The sequence below is a fragment of the Chionomys nivalis genome, chromosome 7 (assembly GCF_950005125.1).
Source record: "Chionomys nivalis chromosome 7, mChiNiv1.1, whole genome shotgun sequence".
Taxonomy (NCBI): Eukaryota; Metazoa; Chordata; class Mammalia; order Rodentia; family Cricetidae; genus Chionomys; species Chionomys nivalis.
This window is the reverse complement of record NC_080092.1, coordinates 71,094,679-71,118,056: the sequence shown is the minus strand read 5'-3', so window position 1 is coordinate 71,118,056 and position 23,378 is coordinate 71,094,679. Positions and strand designations below refer to the sequence as shown.

Sequence of the window (23,378 nt, the reverse complement as noted above, 5' to 3'; positions counted from 1 at the left end):
TCATAACTGGAATTACCAGCTTAATTTAATAAAAAATGGCTTCCTTTCTGCACCAACCGAATCCGATGCGCAGCTGCCAGGATTGCAAATGTGGGGCATTTATGTCTGCACTAATGTCCAATTCCAGTCATTCTTTGCTGACTGTCAAAAGAAAACTTTCCAGCAAATTCATTGTACACTTCAAAAATGTGTTTCACTATTCCTCAGTTTTTATATATTGCAAAAATATTATACTCCAAATATCTTTGTAAAATCATCCTGCTCAATCTCTTTCTCTCTCTTGGTCATATTGCTAGTCAGTTTATTCTTTATCAGTAGAATATCCTAATTTTATTCTTCTTAATATTTTGATGTATTTTTGACAATATCCTATGTGTATATAATGTATTCTGATCCTTTCCATCCCTAACTCCCACTCCATCTCCTCCTTTACCCTTTACACTTCCCCATTCCATCTTAATGTCCTCTCTCTCTCTCTCTCTCTCTCTCTTTTTATAACCTTCTGAGTCCATGTGGTACATGCATGATTGATGGTTATGGTGTTCTACACCTGCCAATGAGCACACCCCTGAAGAGGGTGACACCCCCTCTTTCAGTAGTCATCAATTGCCAATAGCTCCTCCCTTAGCCAGGAATAGAGCCTCAACCTCTCTCGCATTCGTGCCTGAATGCTGGCTGTCTTGATCTTTTGCAGTTTTTGTGCAGGTCACCATAGCCATTGTGAATTCCTGAGTGCCATGGCCATGTCCTGCCCTGAATATAGCATTTCTTAGCACTTTCTTCCCATCCTTCAGCTCTTAAATTCACTGTGCCCTGCGTCTTCAGCCTTGAAGAGGTTAATTTAGATCTGTCTTTAGGGCAGAGCACTCCACAGTCCCTTAGTCTCAGTTCTTGGGTCAGTTCTGCTGTTCTACAATGACTGCTGCTTGCTAGGAAAAGCAGTTTCTCTAACCAGGGTGGAAAGCAGCACTAATCTGTGCATAGAATCATAAATATTTAGCAGGCATTTTGACACCATGCCCTTTTAACAAAACAACGTTAGTCTTGTTTTACCAAATTTACATGAATGCTTCCTGTACAGTGGGCCTTACATCCAATCAGAAAGTGGGTGGCTATGCCCATATCAGTCATACTGCTGTTGTACCTGTAGGCATGTATTGTCTGGCAAGCAGGTATTGTAGTATGCAGGGTCCTCTAATGGGGAATTCACTGATGCCTTTCTGTCTCATAGCATAGAACCTTTTAGCACTATGAAGCTAGCCAGTAGGAAGCTCCTAGGTCAGTTCCAGCTTAGTTTCTCTGTGTCCTGCAACCAAAGTGTGCAATGCCTTCAGCAATAGCATCTTTCCGACTTGTTATGGCAGGCAAGCAAGAACAATGGCAGTAGTATGAGTTGTTCGGGGGACACGAGCTCTGGGGTCACTCTGACCAGTAATTCATAGGGAAAGATCCTTTATTAACCCATTTCAAGACTTTATTATATAAAGTGATGAACCAATCCTAGAAACATCATGGTTTCTCCTTTCAAAGGTTCTTTAGCTATTTAAAAATGTGGAACTGATTTATCTTTAGTGTAATGACCTAAAAAGAAAGCAATGGGTAACTAAAGGGAAGGCAGAGATGGTGGGTAGAAGACCGAGAGAAGAAAATGAAAGAACAAGCTTTAGGGATGGAGGCCCTGGTGTTTCTTCAACCAGGGATTACCATGACTCTTCATACTCTTAGTTCTGTAATGAATTGACTGGACTGGTTTCTGAAACCTGTCTTTTTTTTTTTTTTTTTTTTTTTTTTTTTGAGATTTCATGCCCTACAGAATAGCCCAGCCCTGAAGTTTAAAATTAAGAGAACAATTTCCCATGAAGTTGTACTTGTCACTTTTTCCCTTCAAGTCCTAACAGCTTCTAACAGGTATGAGCCCTTCCTGTAGCAGTTCCCTTTGATCACCAGCTTTCTAAAATCCACCCGCACACTCGGGTAGTTTTGAAATTTCCTTCCAAGCTAGTGTTATGACCTCAGGCAACAATGAGTTGGTGAATTCTCCAAAGACAAAATCCTTAGCTTGTCCGAACCAGTCTTTGCTCTGCTGGAACACGGGAGGTTGTTTACTTGGCAACTTCACTGGGATCAGATTGGTCCAGTTGTGGTTGCCTCACCTGTGCAGAAGACTTTAGAAGGGCACGAAATGGGAAATCGAGTCAGTTCAGGATTCTCTGGCATGGACGTTGTCACAGCACACACTGCTATCAACTCCATCTTGGTTTGTGGATGAGGCAAGAAAGACAACTTTGAACACAGGTTAACCATCTCTGGAAAGAGCCATAGCTACGGTCCCACACTTCTAGGGAATGTATTTCCTTTAGGGTATTAACAGTGACACCTCTAACTTTTATGTCTGGGTGACCTCAGAATACCTTCTTTTCTTTTAATAATTTGAACTTTTAATAGTTTTCAATAGCATTACTAGTACTTACTTTAAAATACCATCTCATCATTGGAGGGAAGAAAACAAGAAAAATAAATATGCTTGTTGTATCAATCCTTTCTTGTTCCAAAAGCACACTATAGTAAAATGTTTGTCCTCTTAGACTGAGAGCTTCTGCTTCCCACTTAAGACGCTTTACAGAGAGACTCCTCATGCTACCCTTTGGGGCCACTGCTACCTCCTTCTGCTTGCCCTCCTGATACCTGACAGCTGTGAATCCATTGTCCACTCTACCTTTGTCATTTGAAAACGCTACACAAATGGAACCATACAGCAAGTCACTTTTCTCAATGATTATTGTCACTCATCTGTCTTGGATCCACCTGGATTGTGGTAGAGATCCACAGCTGTTGCTTTTGGTTGATGAGAGCAGAGTAAAACCTGTTTTCTCTGAGAGGTTGGTGGACTATTTCAATGTGTCCTCCATGGTTGTGATTTTCTACTATTAGCATGCAGGATATGACCACTGGGTGAGATTTTATGACCATGAGATCATTCGGTGATATTATAATTGCAAATTACTACTAACCCTAGAAGGGCTTTTAAAAGCAAAAAAATACTCAGAGAACAATTACAACGCACTTATAATGCTAGGCAGCAGTGTGATTAGAGAAGCTTATAGAGCAAACAAACTTGGGTGTATTTTTCAGCATTAATTCTCTTTTTTTGTGATCAGAAAATGACTTCTCTTTTCCCTGCCATTTAACTCTGCCCTAGCAAGTGCCTAAGGTAAGGAAAGCTCACTTGAAAGGGAGCAGGCGATGTGGTTTCCCAGGCTCCCAGTCATCATCCTGTTTGTTTAAACATCAGTTGTACTTGGTGATTCACTTGAAGTGAATGCAGCACTCCAACCAAACTTTAGCAAACTCAAGTGTTGCTATGGTTACAATATGGTTGCAGTATCTCCTCAGAGTTTCCTGTGTTGCAAACCAGGTGTTCAGGGTAAAGATATAAACAGGCAGTAAAACCATTAAAACCTAGAAAGACCTTCAGGTCATGGGTCATACCTTTGGATGTTCTCCTGCGACCCTTTCCTCTCCATGCGATGGCTCCTTCTCAGGAATGCTCCATCTCATTTGCACTTCCCCCATAACACCATCCACCATGATATGACACAGCCAAGTGGCCTTGTCAGTCATCATGCTCTTGGGACCTTGAATCTACAACACTATGAACTAACTAAGCCTTTCTTTAATAAGTTAGCCCACTCAGATATTTTATACCAGAAATTTCTAATATAGGTGTCTATTTCAGAATTTCCTTTACCAATTTGTTATTGTTCCTTTAATGTAGAAAAGATCTTGGTGTCTTAAGGATTCCAAGAAACATTTTTCTGTCTTGTCTGTATTATAAACTCCTTTTGGTCATGCTGACTTAATTAGAGACCATTTTCAGTGGTGGAGGAATTTGGAAGGAAAGTGATAATATTCTTCTTCATGGAAACCTGCAGTTAATTTGGTTATACTATTACCTATAGGAGGTTTCCCTATGGGAAACTGGTGGAGATAGGGCTCCATACAACGCGTCTTTTATGGTCTGGCTCTGCAGGGGACCACATGCCATCTTCCAGTCAATCACTTTGTACCTGTCTATAGTAACTTGCAAGAGAGAATTCACAGAGACCTTTTAAAGAATTCGTTAAGTATGGGTTTTATGTGGAGAGATCCTGAAGGCTAAACATATAGCCTTTAGGAATGTCAGAGGAAAAAAAGAATAGAGCAAAATCAACCCTTTCTAGTGAACTTTTCTTAATAGATACCTTGAAGCTGGTGGGTTGTTAGAGGCATATTTGTATATAAAACCAAGTGCCCTTACCATCCATAATTTTCCTTATTTACCTAAGAAAAAAATACATACCCCTAAAAATCCCTGATCATTGACTGAAAGAGCACCTTTTAGGTTACACTTTAGACATCTGTGTAGATGCCAAACATTTGTTTTAAGTGTTGGAGCAATATATAATAGTTGGACTGACAAACTAGAGCATTTGATCCAAGGAGGAAGTAGTGATAAGGTGGCTGATACTATAAAAGTCTTATCTTGGCAGTTTGCTGTGCAAGAAACACTTTCAGTCCTCCTGCTGTCATATGGGACTCATGACATTGTAGCAATGATTTATTCACAAAACGTTGAAGAGTTCAAAACAAGACTGGTGTAGTCTTGTATGACCCCACATAAGTAAATTATTCTGTTTAAAAATGTACATTGGTTTGTTGTCTTTTGAGATTGTCTGTGCCTGAATTCCAGAATAGCGAGATTTCCATCACAGCTCTTGCATAATAAAAGCAGCGCTTTCACTTAGTAATGCTCTTGAAGTGAATGCAGCACCATAAGCAAGTTTTAGCAATTGTTGCTATGGCTACAATATGGTTGCAGTATCTCTCCAGAGTTCCCTCTGTTGGAAGCCCAGTGTCATAGGACACACCCTTGGATGTTCTCATGGGACCGTTTCCTCTCCACACCATTACTCCTTCTCATACATGGACCCGTCTCACTTGCACTTGCTGATGTGGCAGAAATGATGCTCCCTGGTTTCTCCACACAGCCTTTGTCTTATTTGCATCTCCTCTCTTGCTTCATTGTTGTCTTCTCTCATACTCTTAAGATCCCATTTCCCCACATTAGTAGATGAGATCTTTTTACATGGTAGATGTTGATTCTTATTTCTTCTGACCCTGAAGCAAACATTTAACTTGTACAAAAATCCCTTCTCTCATTTTATAAACACTAGTGGTTTTGTGTTGTCAATTTATTTTTACTTATTTTTTCTTTTTAAAATCTTTGAAGAAGTTTATTCCTGACCATATTTCAGATGTATATTTACCCAGATCCCCGTCTTATCTCTATTTAATGCTGAAAGTGTTGTATCAGCATATAGTAGCAGAGTATACAATCCCCCCAAAAAAATGGTTCCCTACAGCAACCATTTATTGTTGTGATAGCACCCTCTGTTAATGACGCAATTCTTACATAGCCTAAGGTTTGTTTCAGCTCTTCAGCCTTTACAGAACTTTCTCAATAATTATTGGTTGGGTAAGAGACTATTTTGTTTAGCTCTTTGGCTAGAATCAGATATTATATTTATATGGGCATTACATCCTTAGGCCAAATGCTACAAGATTCTCATATTCTCTCTCTCTCTCTCTCTCTCTCTCTCTCTCTCTCTCTCTCTCTCTCTCTCTCTCATTTAATTTGAAAGGAATGCACTTCTCTTTTAACAACAGAGCCCTTTAAGGCCTAAACTTTAGATGAATTCTCCGTGTTGAATGTTTAAAGATGCAGCCACTAAGCTGTATTGTGTCCATAAAAAGGGTTTAAACTCTATGAAAGGCTCCCAGTACTATAAATATTCTTCTTGAGCACATTTGAAGCTAACATGAGCAAGCAGCTTTTTATTTTATGTCAGCCTTCAGTACACTAAAAAAGTACATGTTCAGGGTTAAACCATCCTGACGCTAAAACATGGTTTAAACTAATTAATATTTATATTGTAAAGAATATCACGTGCTACAACTTTTTTGAGTTATGTACTTATGTACCTGTCCTTGACTACGAACTCCTCTTTATGAAGGAGATTGAAAATTATTATTTTGATTTTCCTTGCTGTTCTGAGGCAGAAATGAGTTTTTACCTTTTAGAGTGAGGCAGCTGCAGGTAAAGAAGTTGGCAACCCTGGGAAGGTTAAACAGAGCTGATTATAATATGATTGACCTAATTTTCCTCCAGAAAGTTTAAGCAACTCATTCTCTGCACAGTGGAGATTTTATTTCTTCATATAAACTAAACCCTGTTTTCTGAACTTACCAATTATCCATGTTATACACTTTACAAAACAAAAGTGTTGCCTCACACACTGCAGAATAAGGATTGGGTGGAGTTGGAGTAAGCCTTTAGGATTTTATCATCCTTGACAGCATTTACTGTCTTAATACATATTAAAAAGGACATATAAACAAATCTTTGTAATTTTTAAATCTTCAGTGCAAAAATAACAATTGTCAAACAGTGAAGTGCAACATTTCTTTTAACTTTGATATTTACTTCATCCTATTTAGATTTTACATAATCTCAGTTGCTTGATAAATATTATGAAATGAATCTTTTAGATTCTTATGTGTGAATCTTGGTGTGCGTCATCATGGGAGACAGTTCAATGTCCTAAAGCTAGAAACTTACTTGGAAGCTGGTAGTGGGGAACTTTGAACTATGGAGCAGGAGGATACATTTTACTGTGGACCATGTTTGCTACTTACGCTGGAAGCTGACCGATGACTGAGGTAAACTGATCCTTCAGAAATGTGAAGAGCACATTGCAATGGCAAGCACAGTAGGCGAGGTGCTCTCTCATGCGGCTGTCATCCCATGCACTAGATGGTAAAAACGCAGATCTGCTGTGAGGATACGAAAGGAAGTAAGAAATGCCTGCGAATTGCACCCTGAGGATTTCACAAGTGTTTAATGGCTGATTGAGTAAAGTGGTACAGTCTTTAGACCTAGAGTACCCAGGAAGACAGGAAGAAAGGTGGGGGCATAGAGATAGATAATACGTTTTCTGTGAGCTGGTCTTGGTCTTACATGCCTCTTGTCCTAGCCTTTGGGAGACTGAAGCAGGAGGATCAACTCAAGTGTGAGACTAGCCTATACTACGTTGAGTTTCAAGTTCAGTTTGGGTTATACAGCCAAAGGGTGTCTCCAAAAGTCTTTTGTGAAGTTAGAGTCTTCTGTAAATTCATTAACATTATTGGGTGTGTTGTTCATTCACTTATGAATGTATCTGCAAAGCACTTTGAGATCATCCTTTCAGACAGCTAAAAAATAAGTCAGGTACACAAATTAAGTAGACTGGCCATAACTTGCTTTTAAACATTTCTCGTTCACCAAACAGCCGTCTTCCTGCAGCAAGCCTTAATCTTTTTGAAAACTGTAAATAGGATCAAAGACTAAGAAAGGCTTTCCAGTGAGCGAATGTCGGAAGCTGATAAGAGAAGCATTCTCAGGGCTTGGGTAGCATAACTTACTAAACACATATCTCCTTGCAATCTGCTGCTTTCTCCTGTCAGCCACTGACATTTGAAAGATTTACTGATTGGCTTATAAATTACAGAGCTTGTAAGTGTCGTGGACTTCTGAGCTAATTACACGTTTGCAACTGCAGTTAATACTTCTACTTTAGGGAACTGTTAGCACTCATACCTACAGAGGGGATAGTTTCCCGTAATTTTTTATTATTAAAAAAGACATGTAAAAATTACATTTCCAGAGAGCTAGTATTACCAATTAAGTACCTCAAGAAAGTCCTTACTTAATAAATTACCTGATCAGGTTGTATAACAGCATAGATGATATGTACATCCCTCCCCCCGAAAAAATAATAAAAAGAAACAAGGAAGAACTACAGCAAGGATGGAAATAGTTTCTTTAACCTTCTAGTAAGAGCTATTATGATCTTATAGCTGTTAAAGCTCACTACATAGATGAACATGCTGGGTCTTACAGAATCATATAGGGGGAAAATGAGGGAAAAGTGAATCTCAGATCTAAGATACTGACCTAATGAGGGCACGTCCAAAGATACGCTTTTGTACTAAGCGGGTTTTTGTTTGTTTTGTAGATCATGCTACTCTGTGGGTGAAATGCTACATCTATGAAAACATACAGCACAGCGGCCTTTAGCTAAGGCCAGAGTATCTGTGGCCTACAAAGATTATCATCAACATACATTATATTTTCAAAGAAGAATTTGGCTTTATCTTTCCTAAAGATTGACTGCAAAATTGTGGGGAGGCAAACCTTTATTTAACAAAGAGGCACTGTGGACCAAAGGCATCTCCTCATTGTTACCCTTACGAAAATTCTGATTGTACTTCATCTTCAAGATTTTCCTCCACTTCATCTTTCGGGAATTTCTTCCACTGAGTTCAGTCATACTACTTAATATTCAAAAGCATGTTCTGGCTGGTTTTCCTGACCTACTATTACGTCTTTGTTTTTCTTTTAAGATTTCCCTCTGTAATCTGAATTCTGCCTCTTACAAAGTATATCAGGAAGTGACTACTGTCTTTGTTCTAATTGGAATTTCATGTTGATGTTGAGGCCCTGAGAAAATTCTAGCTCAACTGTTACTGACATAGGAGGCTTTGCAGTTATTTATTAGAAGACAGCCTGGGAGGAAAAGAGAACATGGATTGTTGTGATCCTCTCGCTAAATCCGGCCCACTGCTGTTATCTTTTCTTTACTGCTCTCTCTAAAAGGCATCGTTCAGTGCTCTAATCTTTCAAGCAGCCATTCAGTGGGAACTGGGCTAGAACCTTGCTAAGGGGTCACATTCACCCGCCTGACAGGTAGGCATTTACAAAAGAAATGGTATGAATTTATTCAGCATCAAAACCTCTGCATCACTTACCACCCAGCCGTATTTCACACCATATTACCGTCATTGCACCGCAATAGCTGCACAAATCCCATCCAGATTCTTCATTTAATTAACCAGCATTCTTTGAACAAAAATAAAAGTGCTGTTTTTATGGAGGAATAAAAGCTGCACGACGCGAGTGTGAAGAGGACAGAGCATCAAATTAGTGATTCTTCACTGCAGCTGGGGTGATTTACCCGCCCTTCCTCCTCACTTCAGAAACTTCTTTCTTTTTTTTCTTTTCTTTTTTTTTTTTTTTTTGATTGAATAGAAAATGGGGATCAGTGTGGTGTCCTCAAATGTGTTTGAAAGTCTGTTGTTAAAACCACATCCTAAGCTAGTACAGGGCTGATGCTGGTGGTAACTGGTACCTAAAAGTTATTTTTTTTATAACATTTTCTGTAGTTTGACCAGTTAGTATATGAACTAGTAACCAAGAGCATAAACTCTGTTAACTAAACTGCATGAGTTCAAATCCCAGCCTTGACACTAAACTTTCTGTGCTTTGGTGCCCTGTCTTTAAAATGAGGATGATTTTAGACATACCTTATAGTGCAGTGTGCAGTTAGCTGACTCGACACACACACAGCCTCTAGAACAGGACTGGTGTGTTAAACTGGTGCCTCCAGCGTGCACAGCAGCAATCGGGTAGGAAGCTGACCCAGGTCTATCACTAGTAACTTCTCTGGTTACCTGGGCTGGACTAGCAGGTGCCGTACATTAGGTCGATCCCCTCTCTCCTCCATACTCTCACTTCTAAAGGCACCCTGACGGTATAAGACAAGTGTTTTCAGACATAAGGGAATCAAATTCTTTAGGTGACAGGTATAGAAGGCAGCTGATGTGCTCCACTTTGCACCCAGCTGCCAGGTTTACCTTTTAAAATTAATCTGATTTATTCATTTGTTTATATAGCTCTTCTAACAACAAACCAACTAAAACCTATCTTCCAATAGGATCCCTCTACCTCAGTCAGAACCCACCTGGCATGGTTTCTCATGTGCCACGTTCCTTCTTGCTCATTTGTTCATGTTGGTTTTAGTTTGTTTTATTTTATTTTCTCTACCACTCCTTCCTCCATTTATCTATATCACACCTTATGCCCCAGGCTGAGCCAGAAGGATGTAGGTATTATTTACCCGTTTGTATTGGATTTACATCATATCCCACAGCTGTCTGTATGAAGTAGATGCTAGCTTCCCATTGTTGATGACCTAGCCTGTTCTACCCCCAAACTGTACTGGAACTCTAACTGCCTCAGCTACAATCTCTTCTACAACCCTGGCCAACCGCAGTTAGTTTTACTTGTTCCCTTCCTCCTCTTTCTGCTCCCACCTATGTCCTCCCGTACAGTTCGTTCTTAACTAAGTAGAGGAATGTGCCCGCTTAAAACGTAAGCCAGTTCCTATCACTTCTCTATTCAAGGCCCTCCAATCACTTCCTGCCTCACTCTGAGGGAAGCCGAGCTCCTTCAAATGGCCTGTGAATGCTCTTAAGGCCTGGCTCTTCAGACCATCCTGTTTCCACACCCACCCGTGTTACCTCTCTGCTCTGGTATCCTCCCTATGTCCCTGTCGTTCCCGTACTGTTCACTGCTTCTGCCTCTCCGACTGCCTTAATGTTCTCCAAAGATAGAAAGCCCAGTCCGATGCCAGGCCCTTTGCACATGTGCTGCTTTTGCTCAGAAAGCTTCTCCTTGGGGAATCATGGCACGGTCCCTTCTGTGGGTCTCTAGACAGTGTCTTCTAACTGAGATCCGAACTCATGTCCAACCTACTGTCTGTCTTTCGAAACTGGAATGTTGTTTTTGAGGGGCGAGAGTTTTTCGTGTGTACTGTTCATGGGTATTGCAGAGATTGGCATATAATAAACACTTGTTGACTGCTGAGTGAAAACAGACCCTTGCGGATAGCCCCCACACCCACACTTCTCTCAGTACTTCATGCTCCAGCAAAAGCAAATGCTCCATAACAGCTTCAAGAACGTCAAAATAGCCATAGTTTAATATTAGCCATGGCAATTGGAGCAGAAAGTTCCATTACAGAGAAGAGAGATTCCTGCACTCTCTAAAGAAGAGTTTTACGCTATAATAGCTGCCATGTTAAATTTTACGGGTGTCCTAAGGGACTGTGACCTAGCAACAAGGCACATTTTGAGAGAGCAAATGGCTTTTGCCACCCTAACCTTCCAAAGTGAAAAGTATAACTAGTGTTTGGAGCATTTTTTGTTTATTTGTTTTGTTTTATTCTGTCATCCAAAGACAATACAGTGATGAAAAGAGATCATTAGTATTGAAGCCAAGCAGACCCGGGCTCAAAATTTGTCTTACTATATGCCCTTGATCAGCTTGCTCATGAATAAATGGTGTTTAACCCATTGTCTCTTGAATATTGGATCCAACAGATAAACAGCTATAAATTATGCTACTGTCAAAACAAGAAGTAATAATCTGATATCCAGGAAGAAAGCTTTGCCTTGGTCTTGGTCCACCACGAAGCCCCAAGGCACTGTAAGCCCTTCCCCAGCATCTGATGAAGCTGAAGTAGCCTCCTGAGAACACAAGCCCCTCCACCTATTCCTTTTGTCTTTTGGATCAGTCCCTATTCATCTATTTTGGATTTTCAATTTTCTTTACCTTCTTTCATTTTTCCAAAAGCAATGCTAGGTATGTGATGCTAAAGATTCATACAGAATCTTTATACAGGAAAAAAAATTACACAAAAAAATTCCAAGAAATCAACAGAAGACAGGGCAGCTAGTTCACATAGTGGAATAACATGTTGACTAGTTTTTAGGTGATAGATAAAAAGCATAGATGTGTTAAGCTTTGGAATCATAACTGCCAAAATGAGAAAAATACTTTGTGTAGACCTCAGAAGTATGTTTTGCATTTTCTTCACTCCACACTAACTTTTAACTCCTTAGGAAGCCAAAGCTGTCGCTGAGGAAGCACGAGCTCTGCGAAGCCGGATCCATCTTGCTGAGGCTGCACAGAGGCAGGCGCATGGGATGGAAATGGACTACGAGGAAGTGATCCATCTGCTGGAGGCTGAGATCGCCGAGCTAAAGGCCCAGCTTGCTGATTATTCCGAGCAAAATAAAGTAAGCAAACAGCCCTCTCTAGTTACCATGGTTTCCTTGCCACTGTCATGTATCCTGTTTTCATTTTCTTTTCATCTGCACGTCTAAACTAGGTCAGTGTTTGTCTTCTATTATTCAATGATAGGATGTTGTGTCATGAAGAGGGTGGCGTGGAAGTTGTGAGCCTGGAGATGGAAAAGCATGGGCCCCAAATTAATTGGGTCACTGGTCAACATTGTTCCATTCAGCCATTCAGGCCTGGAACTATTTAACATTTAATTGATGGCACTGGTTTTCTCTTTCTGTTTTGGAGCTTGCTAATTTGTTTCGTGGTGATGGAAGGAGGGGATTCAAGGGATGTGTTTTGCTCTTTGATTAGAGAACTTGGGGCCGTATAACAGTCCACATGTTAATGAAGTTTTGCATGAGGCCCATGATGACTAATGAGAAGAAACCACGTTTGAATTTGTTTTGTTTTGTGTCTTTCAATGGAAGGAGTACTCAACTGGGCTCCTCAAGAACAGCTCTTAAATTGCAATACAAGATCCTAGGTACCTTGCAGGAAGCAAGCTGACCATCTCTATGTGGAAACTGTCCACAGTGTACCATCTTTAGTTATGACTAACCTTCAAAAACCATAGTAGACATGTGTGTGTGTGCGCGTGTGTGTGCGGGTGTGTGTGTGTGTGTGTTATGTCACTGAAAGTATAAACTGGAATGATTTGAAACAGGTATTTTATAGCTTTGTAGAAATTCTTCAGTTATAAGTAATGGATATTTATATCTCTAGCCCATTCAGCTTTCAAGAGAATACAAGGCAAATTTGAGCTATTGATGAATATTTATGCATATAAGGCTTACGTTCTTTAACATACAAAATGAAAGTGAAAGTAGTTTGAATAAAAAACATTTTAACAGAAAATAGGTTTTCTTTGCTGGGCTCTGAAGGGCCCTCACCATTTCCTGCATATCTGCCCATCTAAACCAGCTCTCAGAAGGCTAGGGGACCCACCCCACATTGTGCAGACCTTGAAGGAGCACATAGCACTTGAGAAAGCAGCAGCACTTAGGAATATCAGTTACAGACATTTCTTTATCTGTGTACATTTTTAAACAACTGTGGCTATGCCGTGTAACCTTAACCTAATTGTGAAACTATTGTAGAAATTGCCAAAATATTAGAAATATTTTAAATAAAATAACAGTTACTTTTAGAGCAAAAGTTGCCAGTGTTTGGTAGTTTAAATTTTTTGCTGTTTTTATTTTTTTTTATGGCATTAGAGATTGAAATAGGATCTTATATATGTTAGGATGGTGCTCTATTGTTGAACTACTCATTATCCCTGTATTTTTAAGTAATTATACTTTTAAGAGCTTTGTATAAAACTATTCAGTGTTTTTGGCTGTGTTTTGTTTTGTTAGTTTATAAAGTTTTCTTAGCATGTATGAGAGGGTGTGTTTGGAGGTAGAAGGGCATGTGACCCAGTGTGCACATGGAGGTCAGAGGACAATGTTGTGGAGTCAGTTCTGTCCACCAGCTTTTACGTAGGTCCCCAGGCTAGGGCAGCAGGCACCATTTCCCACTGAGCCACCCCTCCAACTCCCCGTGTGCTGCTCTGTCATATAAAGCTTCAGTTATTGCATTATCTCCTCTCCAGTGAGAAATATTTTGGTCCTAAGTTGCCTGGCAATATAATTAATTCATGTTCTTCCTTTTTGTAGCTTTATATGGGATGTCATAAGATCCCTTTTAATAAGAGCATCTCTAAAAATCAGTGGGTTTTTTTTTAAAGGAAGAGGTATTAGACATAAGCATCTCAACATTCAATATTTTCCAATTTCGATACCAGTAGGGAAGTGATTTTTCCAACTGTGTGTAAGATTGCTTAAGGATCTGTTGACCTAGGTGCTACAGAACAAAGATTGAGATATTTAATTATTTGTATTTGTAACATATGGGCCTTCTTATTGGGGTTTCTGTCCTTCCCAGTTCCCATAGCCGGCAAGTCCCAAAGAAAATCACACAGAGGTCTCCATAAGTGATAAACTAATTGGCCCATTAGCTCAGGCTTCGTATTAGCTCTTATAACTTATATTAACCCATTATTCTTATCTATGTTAGCCACATGGCTCAGTACCTTTTTCAGCGGGCCAGGTCACATCCTGCTTTTTCAGTGTCTGGACAGGACTCGAAGGAAGCTTCCTTCTTCCCAGAATACTCCTGTTCTCTCTGATCTGCTTCTACTTCCTGTCTGGTTGTCCTGCCTATACTTCCTGCCTGGCTACTGGCCAATCAACGTTTATTTAAAACATAATTGACAGATACAGAATTGTTCTACACCATGTATTTACTTATTTGGGGGGGGAGGGGGAGCACAGATTGACAGCATATGATTGCATGTTTGCATGCACTTGCCTGTTGAAGACAGAAGTCATTGTCAGGTATCTTTCCTAGAGAGCTACCCATCCTTCTGAGGTTAGGGGAAAGGAGTGTCTATAGAGATTCGCACTGGGACCTGCAGCACCAGAGATCCTGCTCTCATCACCTCTTCAGAGACGGATGACAAATATGTACTACTCTGCCTGGCTTTTACATGAGTGCAGGAGGTGGAATTTGGGTCATAGAGTATAGAGCAACTGAGCTATCTCTAGAGCACCTAAATATTTATTTTTTTTTAGACTTAGATTCTTTCTGTAATAATGCTTTTATTTATTACTCTAATTTTCCCTTAAATTATAAATATGTTTATTAATTTATATTTGGACTTTTGAAAAATGCATCTGAAACATAAGAAAAAAATATTATTGGGGCTGGAGAGATAACTCTGTAGTTAAGAGTACTTTCTGCTCTTGCAGAAGACCCAAGACCTGTTCCTACCATCTGGATTGAGTAGCTCACAACCTATAACTCCAGCTATAGGGGACCTGATGCCCTTTCTGACCTCCATGAGCAACCACACCCACATGTACACTATACGTGCATACATAATGCAAAAATAAAAGCAAAGATTTTTTTTAAAGTAAAATAAAGTATTACTGATACCTGTGAAGGACCACAATACCCCTCTCCAGATTACACCTACCCACTTCCCTTGCCCTCAGAGTTCACTACTTTCTTGGATTTAGTGTCTACCATTTTCTTGATGGTTTTAATACTTGCATATCTACTCCCTATTTGTTTAGTTTTGCCTATTTACCAGGTTAATTTGTGGTTAGTTGGTGTATTTCTCTTTAGTCTTCATTTCATTAATTCCCACCATGCAGTTACCCATTCTGTATTTGATGGGCAGTCGTATTATTTCTGTATCATTCTACTGTGAACCATGCTCCTGAGAACATTCTGATGCATAAAACTTGTTACGTATAAGAAGTAGTATTGCCAGGTTGAATGTTAATTACATGTTTAGCTTTATAAGTAAGTGTCTAATTGTGACTGAAAGTATTTTTAACTAATTTGTATTCCCGTGAAGAATGGATTAGAATTACCATTCACCCCTTGCTGATCCTTAACTTTCTTTTATTTTGAATTTTTATTCATCTGGTTGGTATAATCATTGCTATGTCAATATAGTTTAATTTGGATTCCCCTAGTTACTAATGACTAACATAGTGGTGTTCTGGAACCCATAGGCACTGACTCATGAGAACTTGTCTCTTCTCACTACCATGTTCACTCATGGAGGTTGGAAGCCTGAATCAACCTTGCTGGAGTCATTCATATCCCCAAATGCTGTAAACCTGCAATTTGCCTTTCTGTTCTTGAGAGTAGTTGAGTATATGTTTCTGCATTCAATAGTCACTTAGTTTTCTGAGTGAAATCTGGTTTTGTATCTTTTTGCTATTTTTCCATTGGGTTATTTGTCTTTTCCTTATAGACATGTAATGATTCTCTTGGTTACTAATCCTTTATTAATTTATATATTATAAAACTACTCTATCAGACTTGTGGCATGTCTTTTCTAGTCTATAATAAAATAGAAAGCAGCTCTTAATTTTCATGAAAACTTATTGTTTTACTTTTATATTACTGTGCTAAGACACCATGACCAAGGCCACTTTATAGAAGAAAGAGTTTATTTGAGGCTTACAGTATCAGAGTTTTTGAGTTCGTGACCATCACAGTAGGCATTATGGCAGCCGACAGGCAGGAATGGCATTGGAGTAGTAGCTGAAAGCTTGCATGTTGATCCTCAAGTATCACAGAGAAAGCTAACTTGAAATGTCCTAAACGTTTGAAGCCTAATGCCTGCCCCTACTGACATACCTCTGCAACAAGGCTATATGTCCCTCCTAATCCTTCCCAAACAGTTCACCAACTGAGAACTAGCCATTCAAATATGTGAACTTGTGGGGCCATTCTTATTCAGACCATCACACTTATAATTGTTCCCCTCTGGTGTCTTTTTAAAGGTCCTTTAATCTCCAAAGATACAAAGACATTTATTCATATTTGCTTCTAGAAGTTGTAAAGTTTTGATACTTCTATAATTGGTTTTGTAGCACTCCACAAGATGGAGAACATTCTTATTCTTCCATTATTCCACATGAATAACACTGCCTGATCCTTCACTTAAAAATCTCATTTGATAACTCACCTGGATGTCATTTCTACCCGATTCTAAGGTTCCATATGAGTGTGGCTCTCTATTCTCTTTCACTGGTCTACATTTTACTTCTGAAGATAACAGTTTGTTGTTTACTATGTCTTTTATGATAGTCTGATCATGCTGTCTACCTATTTTTATCCAAAAGTGTGCTGGCTACATGGCCCTCTTATCACATATTCTGTATACCGCTTATACATACTACCAAAAAATGATTGAAAATTTTACTGTAAGATTATTAAATATCTAGATTAACTTAGGAAGAATTTTTCGCTCTTATTTATAAATGCCACTGAGGCACAGAAAGGTTCTTTTCTGTGATTAGAATTTAGTTTCTAGGATCACAACCCAGAAGATTTTGCTGATGTTTCTTTCATGACTTAATGTGCATTTGGTTCTTACAAATGATCAAAGTGAACTTGATAAGATATCTGCCATACCAGGTACTTTTCCATGTTTTTACCAAGGTCAAGGACATCAGGGATTCAGTTCTTCTCTGTTCATAGTAATGTCTTTGTGTTCATGTTTTTATTTTAATTTATTTTTTAATTCCATTTTACATTCCACCCACAGTTCTCCCACTGCTTGTCCTGCCTCCCCCAAGTCTCCCCAATCCACCCCCATCTATTCCTTCCAATGGGTAACGGCTCCCAAGGGGGGTCAGCAAAGTCTGGCACATTAAGTTGGGGCAGGACCAAACCCCTTCCCCCTGCATTAAGGTTGAACATGGAATCTCACCATAGGGAATGGGGCTCCAGTAAGCTAGCTCATACACCAGGGATAGATCCTGATCCTACTACCAGGTGCCTCACAGATAATCCAAGCTTCACCACTGTCTCCCACAGATGGAGGGATTAGTTTGGTGCCATGGAGACTCCACAGCTTTGGGTCTAGAGTTCATGAATTTCCATGAGCTTGATTCAGCTGTCTCTGTAGATTTCTCTATCATGATCTTGACCTCCCTTGCTCTTTCCCGGAGCTTGGCCTTGTGCTTGGTTGTGAATCTCTGCATCTGGTTCCACCAGTTGCTAGATGAAGGCTCTATGATGATAGTTGGGGTATTCACCAGTCTAATTACAGGGGAAGGCCAGTTCGGGCACCCTCTCCACTCTTGCTAGGAGTCTTAGCTGGGCAAACAAAAAACCCAGAATAGCTAAAACAATTCTGCATAATATAGGAACTTCCGGAGGTATCACCATCTCTGACTTCAAACTCTGCTATAGAGCTTTCGTAATAAAGACAGCATGCTATTGGTATAACAACAGACATGTGAACCAATGGAATCAAGTCAAAGACCCTGACATTAATCCACAGACCTACAAACACCTGATTTTTGACAAAGAAGCCAAAATGTTACAATGGAAAAAGGAATATCTTTAACAAACAGTGCTGGCATAACTGGATATCAACATGTAGAAGATTACAAATAGATCCATATCTATTCCTATGCACAAAACTCAAGTCCAAATGGGTCAAGGACCTCAACATAAATCCAGTTACATTGAACCTGATAGAAGAGAAAGTGGGAAGCAGCCTTGAACACATTGGCACAGGAGATGTTCTAAAGTGGTCAGTATTCAGAGAAACATACTAAAATTGCTCTTGGGATTTCCTTTCATTAATCTTAATTATATATTTTGAAACAATGCTTTTAGATACATTAAGACTTGGGTTTATCCACCATCTTTTATGAAAATGATAGGATTCCATCTGTAAATCTTACCCCTTACAATTATTTTCCATTGACACTACTTACTTTGTTTGATATTTACTTACATATTTTTAAAAATTTGTTTGCTTTTAACTTTTCAATTTCTATTCATTTCAGTTATGTCTGTGGCCAACGAAAGTTGGAAACCACCACCCCCACTTCCCTCTTCCCCCAGCATAGACATTTATTAGCATTGAGCTTTAATTGGAAATAACTTTACATTTGTAAACTTTCACTTATTAAAGTACCTGGCTCATCTTTTTTTCTCTGACTTGTTTAATATAGCTGTTCATGTATTCAAGTTATTTAACTGGAATTTTTTATTAATTCAGATATCTTCTGTGCACCCCTACCCAGTTACATTTAATTCCCTTTGCTGTTTTCAAAATTATGTACAGTCTCCAAATTTTATCTATCTATCTATCTATCTATCTATCTATCTATCTATCTATCTATCTATCTATCTATCTACCTATCTACCTACCTACCTACCTACCTACCTACCTACCTACCTATCATCCCAATTGCAGTTTCTCCTCCCTTCTGTCCTCCCACCCTTCTTAATCCATTCCTCCTCTATTCTGTCCAGAGAGTAGCAGACCTTCCATGGGTATCAACAAAGCATGGCATATCAAGTTGTATTAAGACTAAACACCTCCTCTTATATTTAGGCTGGGCAAGGCAATCCAGTATGAGGAATATGTTCCCAAGAATCAACCAAAGCATTAGGAACAGCCCTGCTCCCATCGTTAGGAGTCTCACAAATAGACCATGCTATACAGCCATCACATGTATGTAGAGGGCGTAGGTCAGTCCCATACAGACACCCTGATTCAGTTGATTCAGATTCTATGAGTTTCTATGAGCCAGGTTAGTTGTTTCTGTTGGTTTTCTTGTGATGCCCTTGACTCCTCTGGCTCCTACAATCCTTCTTCCCTCTCTTTAGCAGAATTCCCTGGGCTCTGCCTAATGTCTGACTGTGGGTCTCTGCATCTGTTTCCATCAGTTACTGGATGAAGGCTCTCTGATAACACTTGGGGTAGTAACCAATCTGAAATGGCCATTTCAGACTATCCATTATTGATGTGAGATTCCCCTCTGTATCCTGTAAATATGTTTTATTGCCATTGGTTAATAAGCTGCTTTCAGCCAATGGCTTAACAGAGTAAAGCCAGGGTGAAAGAGATATATATAGAGAGAGTAGATGAAGTCAAAGAGAAGCCATGTAGCTGCCGCCAGAGACAGATGCCTCTGCTGGAGCCCGGCCATGACCTCATGGTGATGCACAGATTAATGGAGATGGGTTAGTTTAGGATATAAGAGCAAGCTAGAAATATGCTTAAGCTATTGGCCAAACAGTATTGCAAATAATATGGTTTCTGTGTGATTATTTCAGGGCTGAGCAGCCAGGAATGAACAAACAACTCCCTCCAACACACTATTGCTAGGAGACTTAACTAGGGTCATCATTGTAGATTCATGGGAGTTTCCCTTGCATCAAGTTTCTACCTGACTCTGAAAAGCCCCCTGCTTCCAGTCATCTCTTTCAGTACTCTTCCCCTACACCCACCCACTCCAAACTGATCCCTCAAGTTCCCATCCCCAGCCACCCCCAGTCCAACCAGGAGATCTGTTTTCCCTTCCTAGGGAGATACATGTGTGTCCCCTTGGGCCCTCCTTGTTACCTCTCTGGGTCTGTGGATTCTAACCTGTTTATCTTTTACTTTACAGTTAATATCTACTTATGGATGAGTTTGTAACATGTTTGTCTTTCTGGGTATGGATTGCCTCACTCAGGATGATTTTTTTCTAGTTTTATTCATTTGCCTTCAAATTTCAAGATGTCGTTGTTTTTAACAGATGAATAATACACCAATGTGTAAATGTACCATATTTTCCTTATCCATTCTTCAATTGTGGGGCATCTAGGATGTTTTTAGGTTCTGGCTATTACAAATAAATCTGCTATCAACATAGTTGGGCAAGTGTCCCTGTAGTATTATTGAGCATCCTTTGGGTAAACCCAAGAATGGTATCACTGGGTCTTGAAGTAAATTGATTCTCAGTTTTCTGAGAAACTACCATATTGATTTCCAAATTGGCTGTACAGGTTTGTACTCCCACCAGCAATGAAGGAGTGTCACCCTTGTTCCACATCCTCTAAAGAAAGAGCTGTCATTTGTGTTTTTAATATATGGGATCTATGAAGTAATTTTTTCATTTCTTTTAGATTTTCTAATTGTGTAAGGTACAAGTTTTAGAAGTATGACCTAATGATTTTATGGATTTCCTCAATGTCTATTGTTATGTCTTCTTTTCATTTCTGATTGTGTTAATTTGGATATTCTCTTTCTGCCTTTTAGTTAGGTTAGATAGGGGTTTGTCTATCTTGATTTTTCTCAAAGAACCAACTCTTTGTTTTATTGATTCTTTGTATTATCCTATTCATTTCTTTCTTGATTTCAGCCCTCAGTTTGATTATTTACTCTCATCTATTCCTCTTGGATGCATTTGCTTCTTTTTGTTCAAGAGCTTTCAAGTGTGCTGTGAAGTTGCTAGTATAAGACTTCTCCAAATTCTTCATGTAAGCTCCTAGTGCTATGAACTTTCCTCTTAGCACTTCTTTCATTGTATCCTGTAGGCCAGGGTGTGCTGTCCACTCATTTTCATTGAATTCCAGGAAGTCTTTAATTTCTTTGTTTCTTCCTTGACCCAGTGGTAATTCAGTTGAGAGCTTTTCAATTTCCATAAGTTTGTAGGCTTCCTGTAGTTTGTATTGTTGATGAACTCAAACTTTAATCCATAGTGGTCTAATAATTTTTTGATTCTTTCAAGAATTGCTTTGTGATTGAGTATGTGGTCAGGTTTGGAGAAGGTTCCGTGAGGTGCTAAGAAGAAGGTATATTCTTTGGTGTTTGAGTGATACATTCTGTAGTTATCTGTTAGGTTCATTTGAGTCATAACATCTATTAATTCCATTATTCTCTGCTTAGTTTCTCTCTGGATGACCTATCCATTGGTAAAAATTGGGTGCTGAAGTCTCCCACTATTAATGTTTGGGGCCTGATAGGTGATTTAAGCTTTAGTAATGTTTCTTTTTCAAATATGGGTGCCCTTGTATTTGGGGTATAGATGATTAAAATTGAGACATCGTCTTAGTGGAATTGTCCTTTGATGACTATAAATATCCTCCATCTCTTTTGATTAATTTTGACTTGATGTCTATTTTGTTAGATATTAGGATAGCCACCCCAGCTTACTTCTTAAGTCAGTTTAATTGGAAAATCTTTTTCTAGCCCTTAACTCTGATGTAATATTTTTCTTTGAAGTTGAGGTGTATTTCTTATATGCAGCAGAAAAATAGATCCTGTTTTTGATATCCATTCTGTTAGCCTGTGTATTTTTATTGGCAAATTGAATGTATTGATATTAATGACCAGCATGGTTAATACCTGTTATATGGTGGTGCTGGTGGTGCTGGTGCTGCTGCTGGTGGTCATGGTGGTGGTGGTGGTGGTGGTGGTGGTGGTGCTGCTGCTGCTGCTGCTGCTGCTGCTGCTGCTGCTGCTGCTGCTGCTGCTGCTGCTGCTGCTGCTGGTGTGTATTTCCCTTCTTTGGGTTTTGCTAGTGTGGGATTATCGATTGTCTGTATTTTTGTTGGTGTCGATAACTTTCTTGGGTTGGAGTTTTCCTTCTAGGGCCTTCTGTAAGGCTAGATTTGTGGATAGATATTGATCAAGTTTGACACTGTAATGAAATACCTTGTTTTCTCCATCTATGGTTTTGAAAGTTTTGCTAGGTATTGTAGTCTGGGCTGGCATCTGTGGACTCTTAGAGTCTACAAGAGGTCTATCCATCCTCTTCTGGCTTTTAGAGTCTGCATTGGGGAGTCTGATGTAATTCTGACAGGTCTGTCTTTATATTTTACTTGGCATTTTTCCTTTAAAGCTTTTCATATTCTTTCTTTATTCTGTATGTTTAGTATTTTGATTACCATGTGATGAAGTACTTTTTTGTTTGGTCTTGTCTATTTGGTGTTATGTAAGTTTTTGTAACTCTTTAGGTATGTCATTCTTTAGGTTGGGAGATTTTTCTTCCATGATGTTGTTGAATATTCTTTCTGGGCTTTTGAGCAGGGACTTTTCTCCTTCTTCTATCCCTATTAATCTTAGGTTTGGTCTTTTCATAGTATTCCAGATTTTCTAAATTTTTATGTTAGGAATTTTTTATATTTAACATTTTCTTTGACCAATGAATCTATCTCCTCGATTGTACATTCAGTGCCTAAGATTCTCTGTTCCATCTCATGTATTCTGTTGGTGATGCTTGCATCGCTTGCCCTGTTCCAGAATTCCCTCAGTTAGTGTTTTCTCTATTGCTCCTATTTCCATTTTAAGGTCTTTAACAGTTTTATTTGTTTCCATCAACTGTTTGCTTGTTTGTTTGTTTATTTGTTTTGTTTTCTTGACATTCTTTAAGAGAATTATTGATTTCCTCCAATTTTTTGGATGTCTTTTCCTCCATTTCTTTAAGAGATCTTTTTCATTTCCTCTTTAAGGACCCCTATCATCTTCATAATATTATTTTTAGTTTCGTTTTATTGTGCTTCAGATGCATTGGAATGTTCTAGTCTTGCTGTCATAGGACAGCTGGGTTCTGGTAGTGACAAATTGCCTTTTCTGTTATTATGTTCTCACATTGGTGTTTAATCATCTGCATTTGGGGTGATTATAGGTGTAGGCGTTGATTCCTTTGTTTGTCTTTGTTGGATGGGTGTTTTGTTCCTTGGTTTCTGTTTCTTCTCTGGTCTTCTGGCCTAAATGGCCAAGGGTTCTGGTGACTGGTGAGTCTTCAGATTCCATAAGGTATCTCGATTGGAGTTGTGGAGGCTTTGGGTCACTTGATATGGTCTGGCATCTGGTACAGCTGGATTTTCTTGGGTCTCTGGATCTGGCCTGCCCTCCAGTAAAACCTGAGTCTTCTGGGGTACCTCCAATAAGCCTGGCCTCTGATAATGCTTCTGGGACTGTTCTTCTGGCTGGTGTGTACATGGGCCTATGGGATCTGTTCTTCCAACTGGTGTGGAT

At 39.3% G+C, this 23,378-nt stretch overlaps 1 protein-coding gene across 3 annotated transcripts in view; it reads left to right on the top strand.

Moving 5' to 3' along the window:
• Stxbp4 (syntaxin binding protein 4) overlaps nt 1-23,378 on the top strand; it is a 161,366-nt gene that overhangs the window by 70,663 nt on the left and 67,325 nt on the right. For all 3 annotated transcript variants that reach the window (XM_057775538.1, XM_057775539.1, XM_057775540.1), the window contains one exon: nt 11,821-11,997. In XM_057775538.1, the coding sequence (XP_057631521.1) occupies nt 11,821-11,997 (177 nt within the window). The remainder of the gene's footprint in view (nt 1-11,820; nt 11,998-23,378) is intronic.